At 38.6% G+C, this 24,376-nt stretch overlaps 2 protein-coding genes and 1 long non-coding RNA gene across 6 annotated transcripts in view; 2 read left to right on the top strand and 1 right to left on the bottom strand.

Moving 5' to 3' along the window:
- Nucleotides 1-24,376, bottom strand: part of LOC120722896 — an 87,615-nt gene that overhangs the window by 43,923 nt on the left and 19,316 nt on the right. The window lies entirely within an intron of this gene.
- Nucleotides 3,346-17,828, top strand: LOC120722934. Of its 2 annotated transcripts, XR_005693636.1 has the most exons (3): nucleotides 3,346-3,384; nucleotides 17,218-17,518; nucleotides 17,811-17,828. It is a non-coding gene; the product is annotated as an uncharacterized LOC120722934 (long non-coding RNA). The 2 variants fall into 2 exon arrangements; XR_005693635.1 differs by lacking the exon at nucleotides 3,346-3,384 and having other exon boundaries at nucleotides 17,133-17,518.
- Nucleotides 10,989-13,641, top strand: LOC120722916. The gene is made up of 4 exons (XM_040014111.1): nucleotides 10,989-11,406; nucleotides 11,514-11,660; nucleotides 12,238-12,339; nucleotides 12,513-13,641. The coding sequence occupies exons 1-4, from the start codon at nucleotides 11,062-11,064 to the stop codon at nucleotides 12,816-12,818; spliced, it is 900 nt and encodes a 299-aa protein (XP_039870045.1). The 5' UTR covers nucleotides 10,989-11,061; the 3' UTR covers nucleotides 12,819-13,641.

Genomic DNA, 24,376 nt, shown 5'->3' with positions numbered 1-24,376 from the left:
TGAGCACCTGTTTATCTTATGGGGCGATCGTGGCTCAAGAGTTGGGAGTTCGCCTTGTAATCGGAAGGTTGCTGGTTCGAGCCTTGGACAGTCTCGGTCGTTGTATCCTTGGGCAAGACACTTCACCCGTTGCCTACTGGTGGTGGTCAGAGGGCCCGGTGGCGCCAGTGTCCGGCAGCCTCGCCTCTGTCAGTGCGCCCCAGGGCAGCTGTGGCTACAATGTAGCTGCCATCACCAGTGTGTGAATGGGTGGATGACTGGATGTGTAAAACACTTCCGTGTCCTTAGGGACTAGTAAAGCGCTATACAAATACAGGCCATTTACCATATGGGCAGATCACAAGAACCTTGCATACGTCAAAGCAACCAAGCGAGTGAAAATCAGGTGGGTCCTTTCTTTTTTGCTTGCTTTAACTTTGTGATCACCTAGAGCCCCAGCTTTAACAACATCAAACCTGATGCCTTGTCATGACAATTCTACACTGCTGACTCCTCCTCAGAAGAATCCACCGCCTGCCTCCTACCCGTATAGTTGGTTTACTTACCTGGGAGATTGAGTCCCTGGTCTGGAACTGGTTCTAACCACGTGTTTTGGCTTTATGGTATCCCGGTGGATATTGTTTCCGGTCAGGGTCCTAAATTAACTTCCCACTAAGTTCTCCTGTTCTGATGTGCAGTATCATCTAACTCATCCACTCAACTGGTCTGGGTCAAAAAGAGCAAAACAAGTTCCTCACAAACCAACACCACAACGAAGACCCTCACTATCGTCCAGGATAAAAGGCTTGGCTTTCTACAAAAAACATTATGTACCGAGTCTCACGAACTCTCTCCAAACTTTATTGGACTCCATTTACTCCAACTGAGTTCATGTTCACCTAAAACTTCAGTGCAATATGCACATTCATAACATCTATCATGTCTCCCAGTTAAAATCCTCTATCTGCAGCCCGTTGTACCTGCTGGCCAACCTCCCCCCACTAGACTTGTAGTCAAGACCGCCTAAACCAAGACCAAGACCAAGACAGACCGAGTTATGACCAAGACAAAGTCGAGACGAGACCAAGACCGAGACAAAAAAGTCTTTAAACTGCAGCCAGATGCTGCTTCGTTTACGGGTGTCAGGCATATTTATGTGTTTTTGCGATGCACCCGCACAGCCCTCCTCACCGCTGTCTACTGTCTCACTCACTTACTGAGAGGGGCTCTTCAACATCTGGTGGACTGGGAGGTGTATGGCCCTGAAGAACGTTCCTAGGTTCGGCAGTCCTGAACAAAACCATGCTCGGTGACCTCTCCTTTGTTTTCCCTCTCTTTCTCTCTGTGTGTGGGTGTTTTGACCTACTACTACAGGATCCTCTTGGAATCTTGACCCAGTACTGGACCCACCTGAATCAATCGAGCACCAGCAGATCGTCTGGCAATCAGCTGTCTGCTATTTAAGCTTAACTTCAGTCTTCACCCGAGTGTTGTGGCCCAGTGGAGTTCTGAGAGCAATATATTGATGATGTTATGAGATCCTGTTCGGGAGACTCAGAGGATTGGATTCCCTGAAGCTTCATTCCATTGGATGTTTGCACATATTGAACTTTTGAACTGAGCACTTGAAAAATAATTTGTATACAGCACTATCTGCACCAACACTGTAAATAAACTCATTGAACTTTAATTCCTGAGTCCTGTGCTTGAGTTCAGCCAGACAGCTCAGTGCAAAATGATCAATAATCGTTCATGGTGAATTGAAATCAGTTTGATTTAAATAAAAAGTGTTTTATTCACAGAAACTCAGTGTTTAATTTCTGGATACAAATGTTTAAATAACCCTAACACACACACACACACACAGTATTAATGGCCCCTGTGGCCAATTACCTCAATTTCAGGTTCTTCAATCAATCAGCTGGTTATCAATACAGACCAAGCTCACGCTGTGTGTGTGTGTAATATAAAGCAGAACCCTGTAAAGATGAGCTATGAGCTGTCCTGAAAATACCCAATTACATCCTGGAGAACTGTGTGTGTGTGTGTGTGTGTGTGTGTGTGTGTGTGTGTGTGTGTGTGTGTGTGTGTGTGTGTGTGTGTGTGTGTTCAGGAAAGCTCTGTTCTCAGTTTATAGAGTCACTTTATCAAACTGCTTCTGAACACAGCAGAGATCAGCAGGTTTACTGACAAACATTGTGTGTGCGTGTGTTTACTGATGATTTCAGTTCTTCTCTTTCCCCACTGTAAATGATCAGCGAGTGGGTGGGGTGGTTTCACATGCAAAAACAGTTTTACCTCTGAAACACTGATCACCAGTACATCTGATGAGCCGTGACATCAAAGATGCTCATACAGTTCTCTACCAACAGACTTTTCCTGAAGAAGATTAATATTCTCGGTCAGGTGTAATCTTTTTTGCTGTACTTTGTTAGACTTAAAGCTTCAAACGTCTCCTAATTATGTTTTCTGTATTGATATTTATTTATGATCCAGGAGCAAGTTTTTGCTTAAACTGCCTTTTAGTGGGGGCACATGATCAATAGAGTGTCAACGAACCTCTTAAGGAGCAAATCCTACTATGGAGTTAATACCTTGGACTCTCTACCATTTGTCTCCTTAGAATTTATAATAGACACAGAAATATATTCAAAACAGTGCTATATCATAAACTATGATATAAATAGGGAGGTCCTCCTTTAGGGAGGTCCCCCTAAAGGATGTGTTAAAAAATGACACAAAAAATGTGTTGTTACACTATTAACACATTTTGTGTGAATTTTAACACAACATGTGTAAGAAAATGTGTAAAAAGCTTAACACACTTGATGTGTTGTGCAGTTTAACACATTTTGTGTGTTATTTTCAGAATCTAACAACAGGACCTAAAATTAGCAGCTCAGTAATTTGAGGTTAGCCCTGTGTTTAGTGAAATAAATTGTACATTAACAATGTATTATAACTATATTAACTGAATAAATAAAATGTTTAGTTATTGTTTGTTTTCCATAATCCTTTCTTCATTACGTTCAACAAACAAAACATTTGTTAATGTAATGTGGACCAAGGTATGTATGGTGTACTAAAATTCTGAAGGAAGATTAATTTCATTAATTAATTCTCAGTATGTATGGCATACCAATTACTGGCCATGGCTATACTACAACCACAAATATCCACACAGAACAGGCTTAATTTTGACCGTAACATGTGAACTAGGGCAATACAATTGAAGTAAAATTAGAAAATTAAACGAGTAAGAATACACATGCTGAAAATTGAAACAAATTCTGCCCAGCAACATGACATACCAGCGGCGGGAAGGGGGCGCTATCTTTTCGCGCCACTGAGACAAAGGAGGCAAAGATGGACGTTACGTCGCCTAGTATGTTGTCAGACCTCACAGTAAGTATCATTTACCAGTTTATCTTAATGTACTGAAAATGTGTCGGGTTTCTGGAAGAATGTGAAACTTTGAATTTATATAAAATATAGGAGTTATGTCGGAGTTTTGAGTTTAAGCTAATTACTGCTTAACTATACCTAGCTAACGTAACAGTCTTGCTAACATATCCTACTCTTAATTTTAGTATTAGTTCTTGGCTTTAGTGCCATACTTCATTAGAGGTAATGTGTTTTTGGTAGTACTTTTATGTATTACTTTATTCATGTATTTATCTATTTACTTTATTTACTTTATTTATGTATTAGAGTATTCAGAAATTGCTCTTAGAACCAGTGTTGTAGTTGAGCTAGCAGCTCCGACAAGCGTTCTGGTGTCTATGAGCAACACCAGACTCAGTACCTAACCGTAGCAGTGTTGTGTAAAATGACAATATTGTCGTTGGCTCTGAATCAAGGGCGTAGATTTGGCATGGACAGAAGGGGCGTGTCCCCACCAATATCCAGCGATTATTGAATTGTCCCCACCAATAATTTGATCTCTTCGAGTAAAGAAAATCAAACCCGATAGAAAGAAAAGAAAACGATCTGTCAGCGTCTCATTCACCCAGCGGTGCAGAAAGAGTTAAATTATGTTCTCTACTGGAGTCCTACGTCATGTGACAAATATGGCCAATGTGATTGGCTGTGCCTTTCAGTGAGCTCTGTTTAGTTTTAGCAGCGGCAAGCCTGCGCTGCGAGGAGGAGAGGATGGCAGCAAAAAGGAAAACCTGGATATAAGAAAGTATTTTTCAAAGAAACCTGTATGACACTTAAACTCAAGTTCACTCGTAAAATGTGCCCGTCATAAAAGCGTTACAGGCTATGCTGGGCTTTGGCCCACATCTGTCTAAAATTGTATGTACCCATTAATAACGTGTTTTGGAAACTAACTGCACAACAGGCAGCACTCCCAGAGCAGCATTTCTAATTTTGATTTAAGCTGTCGGAGAAAACGGCAGCCTCGAGCGAGCCAGGATATTAGTTTACAGAGGCTGTTAAAATTATATGTCTAATGTTAAAATGTTGGTGACACAATAATTTCATCCTAATGGCACTGACATATTCATAGGGTTCATTTTAGTGCAGTTTGCACAGATTGTTGTAAAAATGCACTCAGCCTACAAACATTACTGATGAGTCAAGATCTGCACAAAGTGACAGACACACTGAAGCAGCTCCACATTTTATTCTTATTGTCATGTATGTCCTGTTTGTCAGGTGACAGAAGAACCAACACAGAGCTCAGAGAGTAATGGTGACACAAGATCACAGGTGAAATTGGATGATGACTTGTTGGTTCATGACTGCATTTGAAGCACATGTGTGACTGCATGTATCTGGAGTGTCTCATTGTTATTCATCAGGTGACAGAGGCAGCTCTGCCATGTTGTAGCTCAGACAGAGGTGGAGAGGCGAGCTCACGGGTGACTGACTGATGATTTGGTGCTATAGATTAACTAGTATTTATTATCATGACTGTTGTCAGGCTGCTTTTAGTCATCCCAGTATTCTCAGTTGAGGCTGAAAGAAACTTCAGTGCTCTCAGACTAAAAACATGGCTAAAGTCAACAATGACTCAAATGAGATTAAACAATGCTGCTGTACGTCCACCAGGAGACACTGGACAGTATAGATGTAAAACCAATATGCCAGCAGTTTATCTCAGTTAACGAGAGGAGCAGGCCTGTGTTTGGCTGCTTCACATAGTGGACATTGAGTTGTTGTGTGGGACACCAGTAGGATTAATGTCTGTTGCCGTAACAGTAGCTTAGAATAAAAAATCCCAGCTCACTGATCTGATCGGGGCGATAGTGTGGCTAAAATGTTGCATAATTTTGCTGAGAGATCTTTTACTTTGTGGTAATCTTAGATGGACATAAACCACCAGGTCATTCAGTGTTCCCTTAGTGCTAACGTGTCAGAGATGTTGGTGTAAGTGAAGTAATGTTGTTAAGTCCTTGAACTCATATTCGTTTATTGTCATGACTGTATTTCAGGGCTGGACTGGCCATCGGGCATACTGGGCATTTGCCCGGTGGGCCGCTCGTGATTTTTCGTTTTTATGGGCCGATGGGGTTTTCTTCCTTTTCTTTTTTTAACAGTATAAATGAAAGGTGGTGGATTGGCCAGTTGGTCATGATCGACTCTGGGCTGGACCAATTACAGCCGAGGAGGTCAAACTTTAAAGTTAAGGTGAAAAGCAACGCGATTTGTCCCGTACTACTTCAGCTAGAAAGTTGCTAATTCAATCATGAAACTGATCAATGATCAGCTGATCGGCTTTTCTCTCTGCGCAAGAAAGAGGAAACCAGCGGATGTCGGGCTAAACAACAGCAGCATGTTTAAGCTTGATCAGCTGTTGTTAGAATTTATTTAATATTAATTTCTAGTATCAGCTGATGTTTGCTGGAGCCACAGCTGTAAAGCTGCTGGTCATGATGTCGGTTTGGATATGTGGTGAGAGGGAAACATGAAGATGAAACCAGGAGATGTCCTTACTGAATCATCAGAGCTGAACAGTGATGGAGAAACAGGTTTACCTTTTAGGTGACATGGATGAGTTGAAGTTATGAACTGTTTCTGAGAGACAAATAACACCAGGATCCTTTTCTAAGCAGCTCACAGCTGGTGACTGCACTGTAAAAACTGTGATTGGGGTTAATTAGAATCTAATAGGAGAGTAATAGTAATTATTACTCAGTAAAAACGTGTATGAGTAGTTTTAATCAAATCTAAGCAAAATTCAACAATTTTGAGATGTTCAGTTATTTAAATTTACACAGTTTTGTTTGGGGTAAATTCAGCAATGGTTTGTTGAGTAGATTTAAAAAAAATGTTTGAGTACTAAAAAAATTTAAGAAATCTAATAGATTTAACTGATGAAAGCATTTTCATTTTAATCATTGTACACTTCCGCCCATAATCCTTTGTGCCACGTGCAGGACACACGCGCTTCATGAGTGGACGTCTCCATTTTGTCAGAGGTAAGACTTCTTAATTTGTTCAAATATAAGACACGGTTTAAACAATAACGTATATCGGTTTTGAGTAAAGGTTTTAAACAGTATGATACGTCGAAATTTTATTAATAATCATCACTGTAATGATAGTATCGTATTTTTACACAAATGGCAGTTAGTGGACTGCTAGCACAAGGTCACTTTCCAAGCCTTCACGACTGTGTTACTGAACAGCTTTAACTAACCACATGTTTTACCGTATTAAAAAATATCAACGGTATATTCCGATGAGTTTTAACGTCTTTCATCCACGTTTAAAAGATCATGAAAAGGTTTTGCGGTCAGTTGATTTTGTCAGCCACAGTCAGTTTTTCGAACTCCAGTTTCCAATAATGGCGGCCGCTACTAAGTTTTAAAATTACTCTTAGTAATCTTTCTGGGTCACAAAATAAACTTTTAACATATTTTCAGGCGCGAAAGTAGCTGTGTAAACATCAAATATCTGCTCGGTTTATCAAGATATCGCATGTTTGCAAAAGTGCTTCGACGTTTTCGGAGCATCTGCTACCCACCAGCTCGATAGCAAGCCGGGAGCTCGAGGGTCACTGAAGCCGCTGAGAACGGCACAACTCCCGGCACATCATTTTCAGACCACCGCGGGGTTTCGCTACTCAGTTTAAACGTAATGTATAAGTCACTTAGACAACCTAAAAATGTTATTGTTTGGTTTTTTTCAGTGTTTTATTTGTTCGTGAGTAAATCAGTTTGGCTGAGATTAATGATAATGTTGCTTTCCTTTCAGGTAATGGAAGATCCCTCAACTTAAATTCACCTGATCAGCATGTTGACTGTGCATTATAAAGTAAGTTGTGATAACATGTTATATTAAATTAAACTAATGGTTTTGAAATTGAAGCGGCATGAAATTACCAAGTTGACCCCACTTAATCTAACTTATTTGTTTTTGTAAAAACAATAAGTAGAAAATAATTGCTTATTATTTGTAGGATTTTTTTCTTCTTCTCTATAATCTCAACATCAAATGTGTATAGATACCCATGCTCTTACATTTGTCATGAAAAACTATTTAGATTCTTAGATATATATTTTTCCATCACTTTAGGACCTGGCAAATGGGATGGAAGTGTAAGATATGCAAATCTTTTTCTACTACAAAGGGGAATCTTCTACGTCATTACAGATTACAACACGCAACATTTGGTCGTGGACAGCACCAGCCATGTCTGTATGGCAGTTGTCCTTGCACATTTAAAACACAAGGAGCCCTTCGCACACATTTGTCCAGATACCATACCGCTGAAGAGAGTCCAAGGCCTGGAGTGATCACTGCATTTAAGTGTTTGGCTTGCACTGCTTTTTGCTCTACTCAGAAGGACTATTTTCAGCATATAGGAAATCACTTGAAGAGACACGAAACTGTATTTTGCGTTTTTAATGGATGTGACTTTCGCACAAATATATACAATACATTTCTAAAGCACAAAGGCAGGAGACATACATGTTGTTCCTTAACTGATTTTAAGAAAGAAGTCTTGGAAAGTCATCCTAGTCAGAACACTGACCATTCTGATGTCCCTGAACTCAACAGTGATGAATGCTCTAGTGATGTTGATCCAGAAAGTGCATCTTGTACTGTTCTTCAAGGACTTGGCTTACTTCTACTCAAGTTAGAAAGCACTTACAACGTTTCAGTGAGGTGCATTAATGCTTTGGTTGAAGATCTCTTCTATATTTCTTCTTCAGCATCTGTGGAGGCGGTTAAAAATATAATTGATTCAGCACTGAAATCTAACAAATGCACTGTTGACCACACTATCATAAAGGACTTGGCTGAACAGTTGTGCAGCTCTCATCCCATTAGCAGAGCTCTTGGAGCAGGCGGGCCACTTGGTTCAGCTTTTAAGAGAAATAAGTATTTTAAGGAGCATTTCCAGTTTGTGGATCCTATTGAATATATTCTTGATGCTGAACAAAAAAAGAGCTTTCAATATGTACCAGTTCTAAAGACTTTGCAAGAAGTACTGAAGAACAAAGATATTGCAGTGGAAGCCTTTTCGAGGTGCTCAAGTAGCACTGGGCATTTTGAGTCCATTTTTGATGGTACGTGTTTTAAGGACAATGACTTTTATGCTGTAGAAGAAACAAGACTCTCTATAATAATTTATGTTGATGAATTTGAGGTGTGTAACCCATTAGGAACCTCTCGAAAAAAACATAAAATAACTGCAGTTTATTGGGTTTTGGCCAATTTGCCATTGAGATTACAGTCTGCCTTAACATCAATACAACTAGCTTTACTTTGCAAATCTGTTGATGTGAAACAGTTTGAATACAAAGTAGTATTGGATCCACTTTTGAAAGATCTTGTCACTCTTGAACAGGAGGGGGTTTTTATTTCATGTTTAGGGAGAAATATTAAAGGCGCCCTACACTGTGTTGTAGCTGATAACCTTGGTGCTCATGCAATTAGTGGACTTGTTGAAAGTTTTAACGGGCCATATGTTTGTAGATTTTGCCTTGGACATTCTTCAGAGTACCAGACATATGAAGTACGGTCTGGGGTCTTCCCACTTCGAAAAAAGGATGACTATGATTTACACGTACAAGCTGTCAAAGAAAATCCAAATTTAGTGCCTCATTTTGGCTTAAAGCGGTCATGTCCATTAACTGATCAACTTAATAATTTTCACTTTGTGTCTGGATACCCACCAGATGTCCTTCATGACCTTTTTGAGGGAATAGTGCCAAGAGAGTTAGCATTGTGTTTTCAAGTTTTTTTGAAGAAGCACTACTTCAGTTTGACTGAACTGAATAATATAATCACATGTTTTCCATATAAGGGCTCAGACAAATTGAACAGTCCACAAGCAATCCCTTCAAATTTTGCTGGTCGCAAAACTGTAGGAGGAAATGCTCATGAAAACTGGGCCCTAATACGTTTGTTGCCTCTCCTTGTTGGTTTACGTGTACCTGAAGATGATCCTGTTTGGCAACTTCTTCTGACTTTGAAGGACATTGTTGAGTTAGTGGTTGCCCCTGTTCACACAACACAAAGTATTGCCTACCTTGAGTTTAAAATATCTGAACATCGTGTCAGATATTTGGAAGTTTTTCCTGATCAAAGGCTCACACCAAAACACCATTTTTTTGGAGCACTACCCTGCTGTAATAGAAAAATATGGGCCATTGGTTGGAGTATGGACAATGCGCTTTGAGGCGAAACACAGATTTTTCAAGCAAGTTGTGAGACACACTAACAATTTCAAAAATGTGTTGCTGACCCTTTCTACAAGGCATCAAATGATGATGGCATACCACATGCAATCAAAAGAGGTGAAACCTGCCCTGCTTGTCACAAAAATATCCAGAATGCCTGTAGATGTGCTGCATCCAGACATACAGGCAGATTTAAGAGCAAGATCACCATCTCTGACTTGTGTGCAGCTTGCCACCACTGTCACCTACAGTGGAACAAGATACACTGCTGGGATGATCCTGTCTAATGGTTCAACATGTGGACTACCAGACTTTGCTGAGATAATACAGATAGTCGTTTTGGACAATTGTGTATATTTCATTGTGAAGTTACTTGCTGCATGGTATGTAGAGCATCTGAGATCTTTTCAACTGGAGGACACTGGCAAGATCAGTCTTTTGGAGCAGCAGAATCTTGGTGACATGTGGCCCTTGGCTTCTTACAATGTGGGAAGAAAACGCTTGGTAACCCTGAAACGTTACATCTGCTGTGAATAATAGGTAAAAAAAACAAAACAACAACAACAAAAACTTGATAACATGTACATCTCCCAAGTATTTGTTATTTGCAACATTTGGTGTGTTGAAGTGTGCTTTTTGTTTTATAGTTTTATATCTCAACTATTGTATAAATGAAAAGTAATAACTAATTTTATTTAATTGAAGGGAAATTTAACTCTGCCCATTTACATTTTATTCTAGGTTGAACAAGATGGAGGCAAAGCTTCGTGTAATTATTGATGACCAAATTGAGAAGTTGGTTCTTCCATCAGGGATCCCACCAACATTGGAGGAGCTGCAGAGTGTTGTGAAGGATACTTTTGGGATTTCAAAGGACTTCAGTCTTCAGTATTTTGACCCAGAATTCCAGGACTACTTCACTCTTCACAGAGCTGACCAGATAAAAGACAAAGACACTGTGAAGGTTGTTGGCATCACCCCGGTCATGATAAGCTTGACTCCGGTTGATGACAGTTTTGGCAGCCCCTCTGGCCAACTGTCTGACTATGACTCCTCATATGCTGAGTCAGTTGTATCCAATGCAGACTCTGCTGCAACTACTTCTTCTCAGGACACCATTATTCTCAAAAGGCAGAAGACCACAGAACGTTGTGAGCCCTGGCCGAAACAGTTTCCCATTCCACAGTTTGCATATGAAACTGAGATGTACCTGGAAAGAGCCACTGAGGAGTATAAAAAGAATGGAAATCTTCTGCCCACCTCCAAAGTAAAGACTGATATTCTTGAGAAGTTGGCTGAAACTATATTTACATTTACGGCCTATCCTTCAAGTGCACAGGTTAGCTATGTTGCTGAGGCACTTGTGACAAAATACCCTTGTCTCAAGGAACCTGGCTCTTTCTCAGGTTATTATGGTTGGCAACAAAGCATCAAATACAAGATGGCCAATTATCGTACAAAACTTAGAGGGTTTGGTGTTCCTGAGTTGACATGCAATGCCATGAAACACAAGAGTCCAGGTGACCAGAAGTCTGCAAATAAAGTGAAAAAGCCTCGGAAAGCAGAGGTAAATTACCTTCCGCCATATCCAGCAGGTGAAGATGAGGACAGTCAAGAAGAAGAGAGAATTCAGTTGCTTACTGAAGTCAAGAAAAGAGACAACAACAAAGTGATAAAAGAAAAAATGGCTAAAACATTTGCACATAGACGACATGAAATTGTCAACCTGTCCCCCAGCATTGAAGACATCAAAGCCAGATGGCCAGCATTGTTTGAGGCATCTCATGTGAGTTCCAAATTCATTTTGGGTGGGCTTTTGGTTTTTTTTTTTTAATGTAATCTTTCAAACTTCAAATAATTTGAGGCTGCATCATGGTTTTTTTTGTCGTTCAGCTGCAGGATGAGTTCTACAGGATCACCCTGGTACACCTTGAACCCAAATTCATGTCCATGCTGGATGAGTACACTCCCAAACTGTTGGCCCTTTTCCATTCCAAGGGGGGAGCCATGGGATTGAAGTTGCAGGCTATCATAGCCAAGGTATTTTCCACAGACATTTCAGCTTGGAATTTTATTTAAAGAATTTTTTTGTCAAATTTCATTTGCATGGTGCACAGCTCCACTAATTTGTTTGCATGTTTTTGTCAGTGCAAGAGGACGCCAGGACGTCACTGATATAATTAACAACACAATTATGGGTTTCATGTTTTAATTGTATTTTAAATACATGTCTATTCTTAGTAAAAAAACAAACAAAAAACAAACAAAAAAACACAAGTACAGGTATTGCTGGGTTTTTGTTTTGTCCCAAGAAGGAAAAACCCTTTCTGACGAACATAAACTAAATTAGATAAAAAACTAAATGACTAAATTAATGTAATTTACTAAAACGACACATTTAAAGATTGAAGCTTACAAGCATGTTGACAATACCTTTGTGTTGACTGTCAGCACCCAGGCATGTGCATTAACATCAGCTAATTATCGCACATAATGCTCCATGTGATGATAATTTGATATTTAACAGTTTTTTTTAATACTGCCAATTCTCACAGTTTTGTCTTAATAAATGGTCACTTATCTGATGGTAATTTTTGGAATTCTTGCTCATTTTCAGTCACCAAGCAATCCTAGCAATAACATAACCAGAAATCTGGTTATTCAGTGCTTGATGGTGTACCTTGGGGAGTCCATTGATCAACTGATCAAAGAGTACAGTGTAAGTGTTGAAGTAGAAACATTATTCTGTTTTTGTTATTCATATGTGTTTGTCAAGTTTCAAATAATTTGAGGCATTATCATGTTTTATTTGTCATTCAGCTACAGGATGTGTCCAGGAAATATTTCATGTGTGCAACTACAGTCAGAAAACCCATGTGTTTGTTGTTTCAGGATGCTGATGAGGATGGTGTGTCACAAGATCTTTCTGAACAGAGGATGAAAATCTACAAAATCATGGCTGTTGGATCTGAGGAGGATGACATTGGCATTGTGCTGGAGGGTGTGAGAGTTATGCCTGCTCTGGGTAATTTTCCAAGAGCATGCGCAATGCTGGTTGGATTGACATATGCAGTCGATCTTGCCTATCCCAAAGAGCTAAAATACACCTTGAAAGTATTCCAGAAACTTTTCCTTGAACTGGATTGTGCTAAGCTCTCACCAAAAGTGAACAGCCTCAAGAACAAGTTATTGGCTTAAACGAGGACTCTGAAAGAATGAAAGGGAAGTAAGCTCACTGAAAACCTTTGGTTTGTCTTTGTTAGATGCAGCTATCTTTTCAGTTTTCAAGTTAATTTCATCTTATTCATATCTTACCCAAATGACCTGCAATGTGTCAGGCTGTATTTGTGCTCTTCATTTTAATTTTGTTTTTTATTACCTACAAGTTTCTTAGGAATATTCTGTTTGAAAGGCAACAAATCGGAGGAATCACTAGTGAAGCTTTTCTTTGTTTATAGTGTATGTTACTATAAAACATTAGTTTAAAACAACTTTAAAATTTAACAGAAGTGCAGTCCTGTAGCTGTAGAAATGTTACTTCCTCTTACATGTGTCTTAGATTTTCTCAGGTTAAACATCCAAATTGGGATAAAAGGTTGATTTACATTATTGATATTCCATGTACATGAGTGAAAAACCTTTGTTCTACAGTTATATTGAGTGATTCAATTTAACAAAAGATTGACTAACTAAAGTTTTTGTTAGTCAATCATAAATAAGTAACAGAGATAAAGGAAACGGTAAAGGATATTCAAATTTCAGGTTCATGTTGATATTACAGTCTAAAGATTAATTTCTTTTTTACAAAACTGGTTTACATTCATGCAGTTTATGTTGCTGTTGCTCTGTACACAAAGCTGTGTGATAAACTGTTTATGACACTAAAACAAATTTACAGCAGAGGAATGTATTTAGGAGATCAGGAGATTGTTGATGAGAATTCAGTGTATACGAGCAGAAAAATGTTATATTATAAATTACTGTGTTTTATTTTCCACAATAAAACAAATTACTGTTTTGATGTTTTCTTTGTGAAATTGATTCATTTTACTCAGAAAATAAGTAAAATTCATTTCATTTTCTCTTATTATTCAGTCATTATTTTTAAGGTTTATTTGGAAAATTATTGAATCCAATTTGAGTTTTAATGAAAAAACAAGAAGATTTCATTTCTTTGTAATGGATATTTTAGGAAGTTTTTACTAAACCTTTGCCAGATAGTTAGTAAATTCAAAGTAATTTTTCTCAGAGACTTATTTCATATCAATTATTTTTTTTGGTAAAGTTGGGCAATTTCAACCTTCAGTTTGAGATTTTGACCCTAAATCCAACACATATTTACAGTTTAATTCTATTAATATCTACTTTTGTTTTCTATTTGAATTTAATTAACATTTTCTCTACATTTTACATAAATCTTTTGAAATTAAAATCTACTTAATTATTTCAAGTGTCACTTTGTTGCCATAACTTTTTTAAGTAACCTCTAGTCACAGTTTTTACAGTGTGTGCAGGGGCGGGTCTAGCAAAGTTCTGCCAGGGGGGCAGGTAGGGCATTAACAGGGAGAGGGGGGCACAAAGGTATACTTCTCTTTCTTATTCTCATTTAAAATATCTAGCTTTTATTAAATAATTATCTGAAGCTTACAACCAGCTTTTTCATCTGATGTAAAATGTATAGAAATCCATTATTGTATTCAGTAAATATTAAGTCTAGTTAGTATATACCCCAGTATATGTTATAGTATTCTTTACTTTGGGAAGGTACCATCTGTGCAGTCTGCAATTCTGTTGAAGAAAGATGTTGAATGTATTTAATTACTGGAGAAAAATAATAGATTTATGTGCATTTGTTTTATACGTGCATTAAATTTAAATCGGTTTTGTTAGTTAAGCATCTTGAGGCAGAGGGTGCGGGAGTGGTTCCTTACTTTTTTTCTTTTCTTTTTTTGCTGGGAGTTGGCAAGTTATAGGTATATGTAATTATAAATTAGGTGTTACTGTTTAGAATACCAGAATAGGGAAGGTGGTGTAGGTTTAAGCTTATTATAAAGGCTTTAAAGGATTTATGACTTTTCCTATAATACCATGGTGGGCCGGTCACTAGTCAAAATGCCGATTTTGTCCCAGTCCAGCCCTGCTGAATTTGAAGTTATTTTTATTTTTGTATGATACCTGATTTATATTGAATATGGCTGAAGTAAACTAAAGTCTAAAATACTTAGTCATTTGTTTAATTATAATTTAGCATTGTATAACTCGCATATAAAACTATCAATTGTAATTTTAAATGGTTTAAAAGCATGTAGAATAGCATATGTAGGCAAGTACATTTCTCCTTTTGTTATCAAGAAGCAAAGACAAAAAGAAAAAAAAAACTGAATCATTCGTCCCCACCAATGCCAAAACTAAATCTACGCCCTTGCTCTGAATATAGCAAATGTAGTCAGTTCACCGCGACCATTCGTTTGCTAGCACAGAATAGGATTAAAGCCTGAATAACTTTAGTTTGACGTTGCCCTCTGTCTTCTGTTATCACACTTAATAGACTACATTTAGTAGTGTTGTGATAAATATTTGTTATAATTACTTTTCACTGGTTAATAGTGCTGGGCGATATGCCATTTGTCTTCGTTTCTATTGTTTCTGACCTAATTTTATAAATTATTACAGAATCACAGAAGCCATCTCACGTTATATTTGTAAAGGCATGGCCCTGTTTATGTAGTTGAGAAGGACAGCTTTCGTGACCTCGTCAAAGTCCTTGATCCGAGGTACGTTATGCCCGGTCGTAAGCACTTCAGTAAAGTCGAGTTGCCTCGCTTATATGATGCATGCCGGGCCAAAGTAGAGAAGGATGTTTGCAGGGCCGTGCATTATGCCTTGAATTCTGACCTATGGACGAGCAGAGATACGTAGCCCTACATGAGCGTAACCATCCATTTCATTAACAAAGACTCTGCGCTCGCTGTTTATAGACTGCGTACTTTCCAGAAGACCACACTGGAGGCATGTTGGCCCAAGGTATGAGTCTGCCATTGCTACATATTTAACGTGCATAAAGTACATTATGTGCATATATACGTGCATGTAGTACTAATATATATATATATATATATATATATATATATATATTTTACTAACATATATGATATGCATGTTAGTAAAACAAATATTTTCAGCTACTGTTCTGGCTGTAGTAATTCTGAGTCACCCCTAATTAAGAATTAATGTGTCTAGGTCTGAGAGATACACTGGAGTCATGGGGATTGCAAGAATGCCACCTTGTCAGTGTTACCACGGATAACACCACTAACAACATCTCTGCAATCGAACTGAACCAGTGGGAACGGCTACAATGCTTTGGTCACCGCCTACAGCTAGCCATTGGTTAGTGTAAAACAATCTAAAAATGGCTTAGTGTAATATTGTTGAGAGTAATATAGTAGCAACAAAAATATTAGTAAATCTAAATTACATCAGCCCATGTACAAAACATTATTGAACCGGTTTTATTTATATTGTTTATTTATTTGCCTGTCACGGTAAAGAATGAATTGTGATACTAGCTGCTCACAGTATCTAATTATTAAATCAATTCATAAGTCATTTAAGTGATACATTATGATAAAAAAAATAAAGTTGCTGTCAAAATATGTTATAACATCCTTTTTTGTTTTATTTCAACAGAGAATGCTCTAAAAGCTCTCACACCAGTATCTACAAAACAGGCTGTGGAACGAGCAGTGTGTAAAAAGGTGGTGAGTGCCTTCTCCAAGTCATGGAAGAAAAAATGTGAATTGGCCAAGGCGCAAGCAGTGCTGGACTTGCCTCCTCATCAGCTCATCACTGATTTCACTTTAATTTATGGTTAATGCCTTAAACAGAGTTCTGTTCAACCGTGAAGCTTATTTTTGTCACTTTATACTGATTTGCAAACTTTGCACTACAACGTTACAGATTTCAGAAAGTTAAGAAATAATTTGTGTTTAAAAGCTGAACTTTTGTGCAAATCTGAGTTTTCTTCTCAGAAACTTGAAACTGTTGTGCACTTTATTTTGAAAATTCATTTTGAATGTACGTTTTTGAAAAAAAAATGTGAAGGCCACAGCTGTTTTCATTTGATACATTTATACTAAAATGTATGTTTCTCAATTGTGACAGTTCCGTTAAATGTCTTTTCAAAATAAAGTTGGAGAAAAGTGAGCAATGAAATTTGTCAAACTTTTCAGAGAATAACTGGAAACATTGTGGTATATCGTGATATATATCGTTATCATGATATAAAATAATTCATATCGTGTTACATATTTTTTCCATATCGCCCAGCACTACTGGTTAACATGAAATATACCTCATATTGACAGAGATAATTATTTTTTAAGCAGTTAAAGCAGTTTTTGCATCTAGTATGATTAACTAGAGTATGTGTGCATTCTTTTTTAAGGCTTATTGCTGGAAACATGCTCTGATATAGTTTCTTTTTCATGCAGAACTTCTGACTAAGTAATAGTCAGTGTTATTAAAAAAAACAAACAACAGCAACTTGACCAAGCAAATTATCTTACTTATTTAGCCATGTGTTTCTTTTTTTCAGCACACATATGACAACTTAGAATCTGTCAAAGTCCTTGTAACCACTTTTGTAGATGAGAAAGAAATTTGTAAAAAAAAAAAAAATTCTTATTGTCAGCACTGCCACAGACATCATAGGTCAAAGCCAAGCTCAGCACGTGGGCTGTGTGCTTGATAGGTTGCTAAAGTATAACACTGATTTCATGGAATATATTGATGTTGACAGTGAGGTAGATGTTAAGGACTTTGATAGATTCCATATCGTCCTGTCAGCCAGAGGGCCACTGATGGAAACCTCTCTTGGGGAGATTAGACAAAATCAGGTACACTTTGCATTTCTCCAGTTTCCTAAGTCAAAAATTTTGTTTTAACAGTTAATAACTATTAGTCAGGATCAGATTTATTCACCAAGTAGCAACTATAAGATAAAATCAATTTAATTATTATTCAGAATTTCTTTTAGTCATTGCATTATAATCACGGTAAGAAACCGCCTTCTTCCGCTGCAGCTTTTTGAGTAAACTCCTGCTTCTATGCTCTGTGGAAATTTGCTCTCATGACTTTGTGATGAGATTATTGCAGAGAGGTAAAGTGTCTGGTGTTGCCTTTACACAGTCTACCATTACCACAGAAGAACAAAGTCAACCCCTGAAGTCACTACTCAAGAGGAAAGCCCCACAGATTTTTAAGGAGTATGAAACTACAGGTACCCTGTCAGTGCCATCGTGGAAGCTTCTTGTGAAGACTTGCATTGGGGATTTGGTGGAGAGGTGTGGTTAGTAAGTATAGCACCTTACTGTGCTTTGTTAAAATTTTGCAATGAATGTTTTCCTTTAAAAATGTTGAAGTGCACAGAAGTAAAAAAGGTTACCATTGTTTTCCAGTTACCCTCATCATCACCGCTTTTCCATCCCTGAGTGTCCGAATGGCAGGACAGGGGGAAGGATTTGTATGTAAATTTAGCAATTTAATAATGTATATTACCCATATACCTCTGTCCTTTCTTTCTCAGGAGCATTATTATGATCCAGTCTCTTATTGTGGATTCCTAGAGACTAGACTAAACTAAAGAATTTAAATTATGTGGCCTTGGGCTGCACATATAAGCCAAATGAGGTGCCTTAAGCCTCTGCATTTCTGATTTCATCTATTCACAAAAGAGAAAGTCATTTTTGTTGTTCATCTCATAATTGATTAAATAACACATTTCTGTATTTTGAATAATTTTACACCTTGCTTTTCTTCATTAGATGAGGCTTGTTACACTGCCCTTGTAGTGTTAACACACCTGCTCCCACCAGTTGGTGCCAGTCATTGCAGCCTTGAATCAGCTATAACGCACTTGGTTGTTCTTGCACTGATATGTATTCAGTAAGGTTCACACAGTATTTACCTGAGGAAAGCATTTGTCTAAACCTCACTGAATACTTCTCTAAAAATCTATCTTTATCTTCCCCATCTCCAAGCCTTTGCAGTGATCCTGAAGCATCATCCACAACACACCAACCCCAGCCGATATGCATCGGGGATCTAAACAGTGCAACCAGGCAGTACGTCATTGTTGCCAAGAATGACAAAGCAACCATTCCTCTGAATGATGGCCGGACGTGTGCTGTGGATAAGCTTTTCAAACTGTACTGTGTACTTGTCCTATCCAGCACCGCTTGGCTCAGTCTTCACCTTCTTTGAGTTTGTCTATGACCCGCCACTGTCCACCCAAAGGAAAACCAAAGTACTGGAGCTGATTGCACAGATTAAAGGATGCAAGTAAAATGTTCACCTGTCCAAAATGTAGAGAGTCTCTGTTCACAGAGGTGAGAAACCTCATTTGGCATCTTCGTCAAATTCACTGCTTATCAGATGGACAAAACTTGAAAATTATATGTAGCCAAGATGGCTGCCCAAGGATGTATTATAACTTAAATTCATTTTCAAAGCACCTGCATAGATCTCATTCTACTTCATCTTCAGTGGATGCTGACTCAGTTCAACCTTCTTACCAAGGAGAGACATCAAACAGTTCAGTTGAAACTGATGATCTAGTTCCTGATGTTTTGGAGATGCCCAGTGATGTAGCAGGTGCAGTATCAAAGTTAAAAAACTATACTGATCTTGGTGAATGTGCTGCTTCTTTTGTGGCACAGATGTATGCATCATCAAATATTACTTTAACAGATGTTACAAGAAGTGTAAACTGTACAAAGGAGTTGCTTGAGAAAACTGTAGACTGTTTGCAACAGTCAACTGCTGCTTTGTTGAGTAGCTTGGATGTACCACAAGACAGCGAGGCTGTTCAAGCATTAATGAAGGAGTTTGAAAGTGCTAAAAATATATTTGAAGATGTAGACACAACATAAAAGGAACAAATACTTCACTGAGAAGTTTTCCCTTGTTAAACCACAGGAAATCTTTCTGGGTCACAGGTCAGATACTGTAAGATAAGATGGTCAGATGAAACAGGATTTGGCAACAGATACATACCAGTATGTATCACTCATCTAAACGCTCAAGTTTTTATTCCATCATGATGACATACAGGACCTCTTTGTTCAGAATAAGAAGAACACTGATGCCGAAATACATGATTACTGTGATGGCTCTCACTTCTCCTCACACCCGTTTTTTAAAATGTACCCTGATGCTCTTCAAATACAACTTTACTTTGTGTCTTTTGTTTAACTCAATTGACAGGGAGGTATATGGATTTGACAAGATTTTGCAACCACTTCTTGATGACTTGAGATTTCTTGAAGATTCTGGTCTAATTGTGGATTTAAAAGGTCATAGCCATCAACTATATAGTACAGTTTGTGTGTTAACAGCAGATAATTTGGCAATTCATTCAATTTGTGGCTACCTTGTAAGTTTCTCTGCAAACAAATTCTGTCAGTTTTGCATGATTGACAAAGCAGATGCACAGTTGATATATGATGAAGACAAATTTGAGTTGCACACCAAAGACAGTTATCAGGAACATGTCAGCCTAAACAAACCAAGCAAGTGTGAAAGAGGACTCCTGTCTGAATAACCTTCAGTATTTTCATGTAACAGAAAACATAAGTGTTGATATCATGCACGATATACTTGAAGGTGTAGCCTCTTTAGGGGTTAAATTAATGCTTCACCATTTCATTTATGAGGAGAAGCTCGGTGCTCTCTGTCAGCTGACTGTTAGCAGAGCGAGTGACATCTCTGAAAACATCTGAGCACAAACATGTTCTATGTTGACAACCTGACCAGACGTGACGATTACGGCACGACATTCGCGGCTAAAACACTGTTAAAAGTGTAGCTGGTGACAGAAAAACGGGGTATTTTAAAACTTTACACCACCATTACTGCCTGTGATTTGAAATGCATTATGGGATACCTGGCTGCCCCAAGTCCACACAAGCAATCGATTATCTAGGATCGACCTGTCTTGACTTACTTTGCACGGCAACCAATCAAATGTTAGAGAAGCTGCAGTGGCAGCTTTAACCCCGCCCACTTAGTTTAATGGGTGAGGCTGAGAGATAAAATGATTTCAAGGTGAGACATGAAGGGGACAAAAGTGCCAAAATGAATTAAATAAATAAATCATTAAATAATTATTTAAAATTGTCAATAATTATTTAAATGTGTTATTAATTAATTAAACGTGTGGTAAATATTTATTTAATTAATTATTTAAAATGTTATTAATTATTGGCACATTTAATTAATTATTTAATGGTGTATTTAATTAATTCCTTATGTCAGTCCTGGCGTTCCAACCATGCAGGGCATGAAGGTAAGTTCCATGGATGAAAACAAAAACATACATGTGCAGGTGGCCATCCAACTGTCACAGCAGTGCTATCATAGTAACAATTCTGATTTATCAGAAATAATTTGAGAGTAGGTATTCAATATATCCATGTAGAACAACATGAATAAGTCTCTTTATGCTTCCAACCTCAACATGTCAGGCCATGCAAAGTTACAGAGTGTGGTCACTGAGTAGGGATGGGTCCCGGTATCCGGTGCCATCTGACATAAACGGTAGTAACCAGACCGAAAAGCAGCGCACATTTCGGTGCTTTATTTCGGTGCTTTTTTTTCCTGAGCTGTGATACACTTTAGATTCTAGCCAATCATTTTACGTTTCCGAGGATAGTAGGCGGGGCCAGGTACGTACGTTCCTTTAGAGCAGAGCTACAGATTAAAAATGCCCAAGGCGAAGCGGTCAAAGTCTGGCTGTACTTCACAGCAAAAGATGCAAACTCAGCAGCAACAAGTGCTTTAAGCTGATACTGTGATACTGTCAAAGGAGGTAACACCTCGAATCTGATGAAACACCTGGCGACGCATAGCGTTTTTTTAAAAGCAGAGAAATGCGCCGTATTTGATAGTTTGCTGCGAGACCTCACACCGAGCGCATCTACTGCGGGTGGGTTGCCTGTTATCAGACCCGGAGTTTGCAACATCCCCCAAGAACCCGAAGAGGAGAGTCCTGGCCCCTAGCCCTGCCAGTGTAGCAGAAATGATGATGATGATGATGCAGCAGCAGCCGTTCTTCTCTGCGTGAGTAGCTTAATGTTGTTCATGTGTAATTTACGTTGAGTAGGCTAACCACGTCATTAAATTAATGCATGTAAGGTGAACTAGCAAACATCATCATAGCTACATGCGGCTGTCTTCTTGTTTGATGGCAGATACTCCCTTCACTCTGGCCAAAAAGGCTAAAATGACCAAAGAAAAAGAGGGAAACAGCTGAACATGAGAGGTTTTTGGACAAAGTTTGTGTTTTTTCCATTGTTTAAGCACTGCTTCCAGCCAAGAGTGATGCCATATATGCCCCATAGCTGCAGAAAAGGCTAACATTGTTATCTTTTTACAAAAAAAACAGCTGAACATGAGAGGTTTTTGGACAAAGTTTGTGTTCTCCATTCTTTAAGCACCGGTTTGAGCACCGTTTAAGCACCGGCACCGTTTCAAAAGTACTGGTTTGGCACTGGTATCGGATAAAACCTAAACGATACCCATCCCTATCACTGAGTATTGAAACTCATCGTGAGAAAACACCAGCACTCTGCTGACTCAACCACTACAGAGATTAACATCAACACAGAAACTGTGTGCTGGAATATTCATGTCTGAGCAACTCCTGTAAAAGCCAAGTACTCTTTCCATATTGTGAATGTTGATACATTTCTAACACCAGACATGATTTATGTGTGATCTTGTTGCAACATGTCATATTACTGTATATTTAATGCTTACAAATGCAGGGATTTTTCAGTACTTATTAGTGCAAATGAATAGAAATGAAGAGCAATTCTGTTTCTTTTTATCTCACCTGATTTTGTCTGATGGCATCTTACCTGTTGTTTTTTGTGCTTAATAGTAATGTTCTGCATCAGCTGATAAAACTAGAAAACCCACCTGCCCAGAACCTTAAAAAACTATCTGCAGATGTGGACGAATGAAGCCATTTAAGAACACCACTGATGCCATCTAGTTTTATTGTCTGTAATCTGTAAAACCTGCCATGGCTATTTTTACACATCCGCACAACACTTTCATGATTTAACTGAACAACAATGAGGAAAAACAAGCACCGTGAATCCACACTGAAAAAGTCGATGCCAGTTAAACTGGGCTGAGTTCAAGCATGTGGATCTGCTGTCTTGTGTGAGAAGTTGTTAATGAAGCTGGAATCATGGCGCTGGTCACTCTGTGTCATCTATCTTCTACATAAGCAGAAGTCCTCTTAGCCATTCCATTTCAGGACTTCATGTTTGAGATCTGCAGCTACCAGCCCGTCAGCCCTGCTCAGTGTTGAGCTTGGTAAACACAAACACTGTCCAAAAATGCTCTCACACACACACACTCAAACACAGACGGCATAATGGCAATTTGGACTCTGTCCTCTTTAACCCAACCTTTTAAAACTGAGTTCTCACAACACCATCAAGCAATGCTACTCATTGTGGACTATCTGATATACTTAAAAAAGTGACAAGACTAAAGCTGGTTCTATCCATTTCTTAACTGTTTATCTAAAACTCTTCCCAACTGACACGAGGCAGGAAAGAGGGGCACAGGTGACCGAGGCCAACACAGACAAAACACTCTCGTCCTCTCCAATCGCTGATTTTATCATTTGTTTCAGTTTAGTTTTATTCATACAGCGCCACCAATACTCATTTCAAGGAGCTTTATATTGTAAGGTAGATCGTACAATAATAGATACAGAGAAAACCCAACAATCTTATGACCCCCTATGAGCAGCACTTTGGCGTCAGTGGGAAGGAAAAACTCCCTTTTAACAGGAAGAAACCTCCGACAGAACAAGGCTCAGGGAGGGGCGGGGCCATCTGGTTTCTGAGTTTCACAGCTGGGGTGGACGAGGCTAAGCATCAGGCTTTCAAATGAATTAAAAGTCTGTCTGGGTCTTTGGTTGATTAATAGGCTGGTGTGAAAAATTGCTGCCACACCTCCCCCTCGGCCTGTGCTTCGAGATTTCTGGTAGTTAGAATGACTCGGGGGTGTTGATTCATTTAAACTAACATAATCATCCTGCTGCAACCAGGTTTCTGTAAGGCAGAGTAAATCGAGTTGTTGATCAATTATTAAGTCATGTACTAACAGAGACTTGGAGGAGAGAGAGACCTAATATTTAATAATCCACATTTCACTGTTTTACTCTTTGGTTCAGATGTGGATACTGTATTGTTCTTTCTTTGTGATTGTTTATGTTTAAGTTGTTTGTTGCTGGTTTTTAGTTTGTTTTTTGTCTGTTTGGGAGCTGACACAGTCTCTATGGAGATGGGTTTTTGGGGGGGGTAGCAGGAGGAGAGAAGCTGCAGAGAGGCATGTAAGACTGCAACTCTGCTTCCTGGTCCCAACTCTGGATAGTCATATTTTGGGGGGTTTAATAAATTTGTCCATATTTCTAGAAATGAGAGCTGCTCCATCCAAAGTGGGATGGATGCCGTCTCTCCTAACAAGACCAGGTTTCCTCCAGAAGGTTTGCCAATTATCTATGAAGCCCACATCGTTTCTGGGACACCACTCAGACAGCCAGCAATTTAAGGAGAACATGCGGCTAAACATGTCACTCCTGGTCTGATTGGTTTCACTCCACTACAAAGAAAAAGCAAGAAGCACAAATAACAGAAGTGAACATTACTGATGCTTCCTTACATTTAGGATTC

This window comes from Simochromis diagramma, unplaced genomic scaffold, assembly GCF_900408965.1.
Source record: "Simochromis diagramma unplaced genomic scaffold, fSimDia1.1 OVJJ01000669.1, whole genome shotgun sequence".
Taxonomy (NCBI): domain Eukaryota; kingdom Metazoa; phylum Chordata; class Actinopteri; order Cichliformes; family Cichlidae; genus Simochromis; species Simochromis diagramma.
This window is presented reverse-complemented; position numbering and strand designations above follow the sequence as displayed.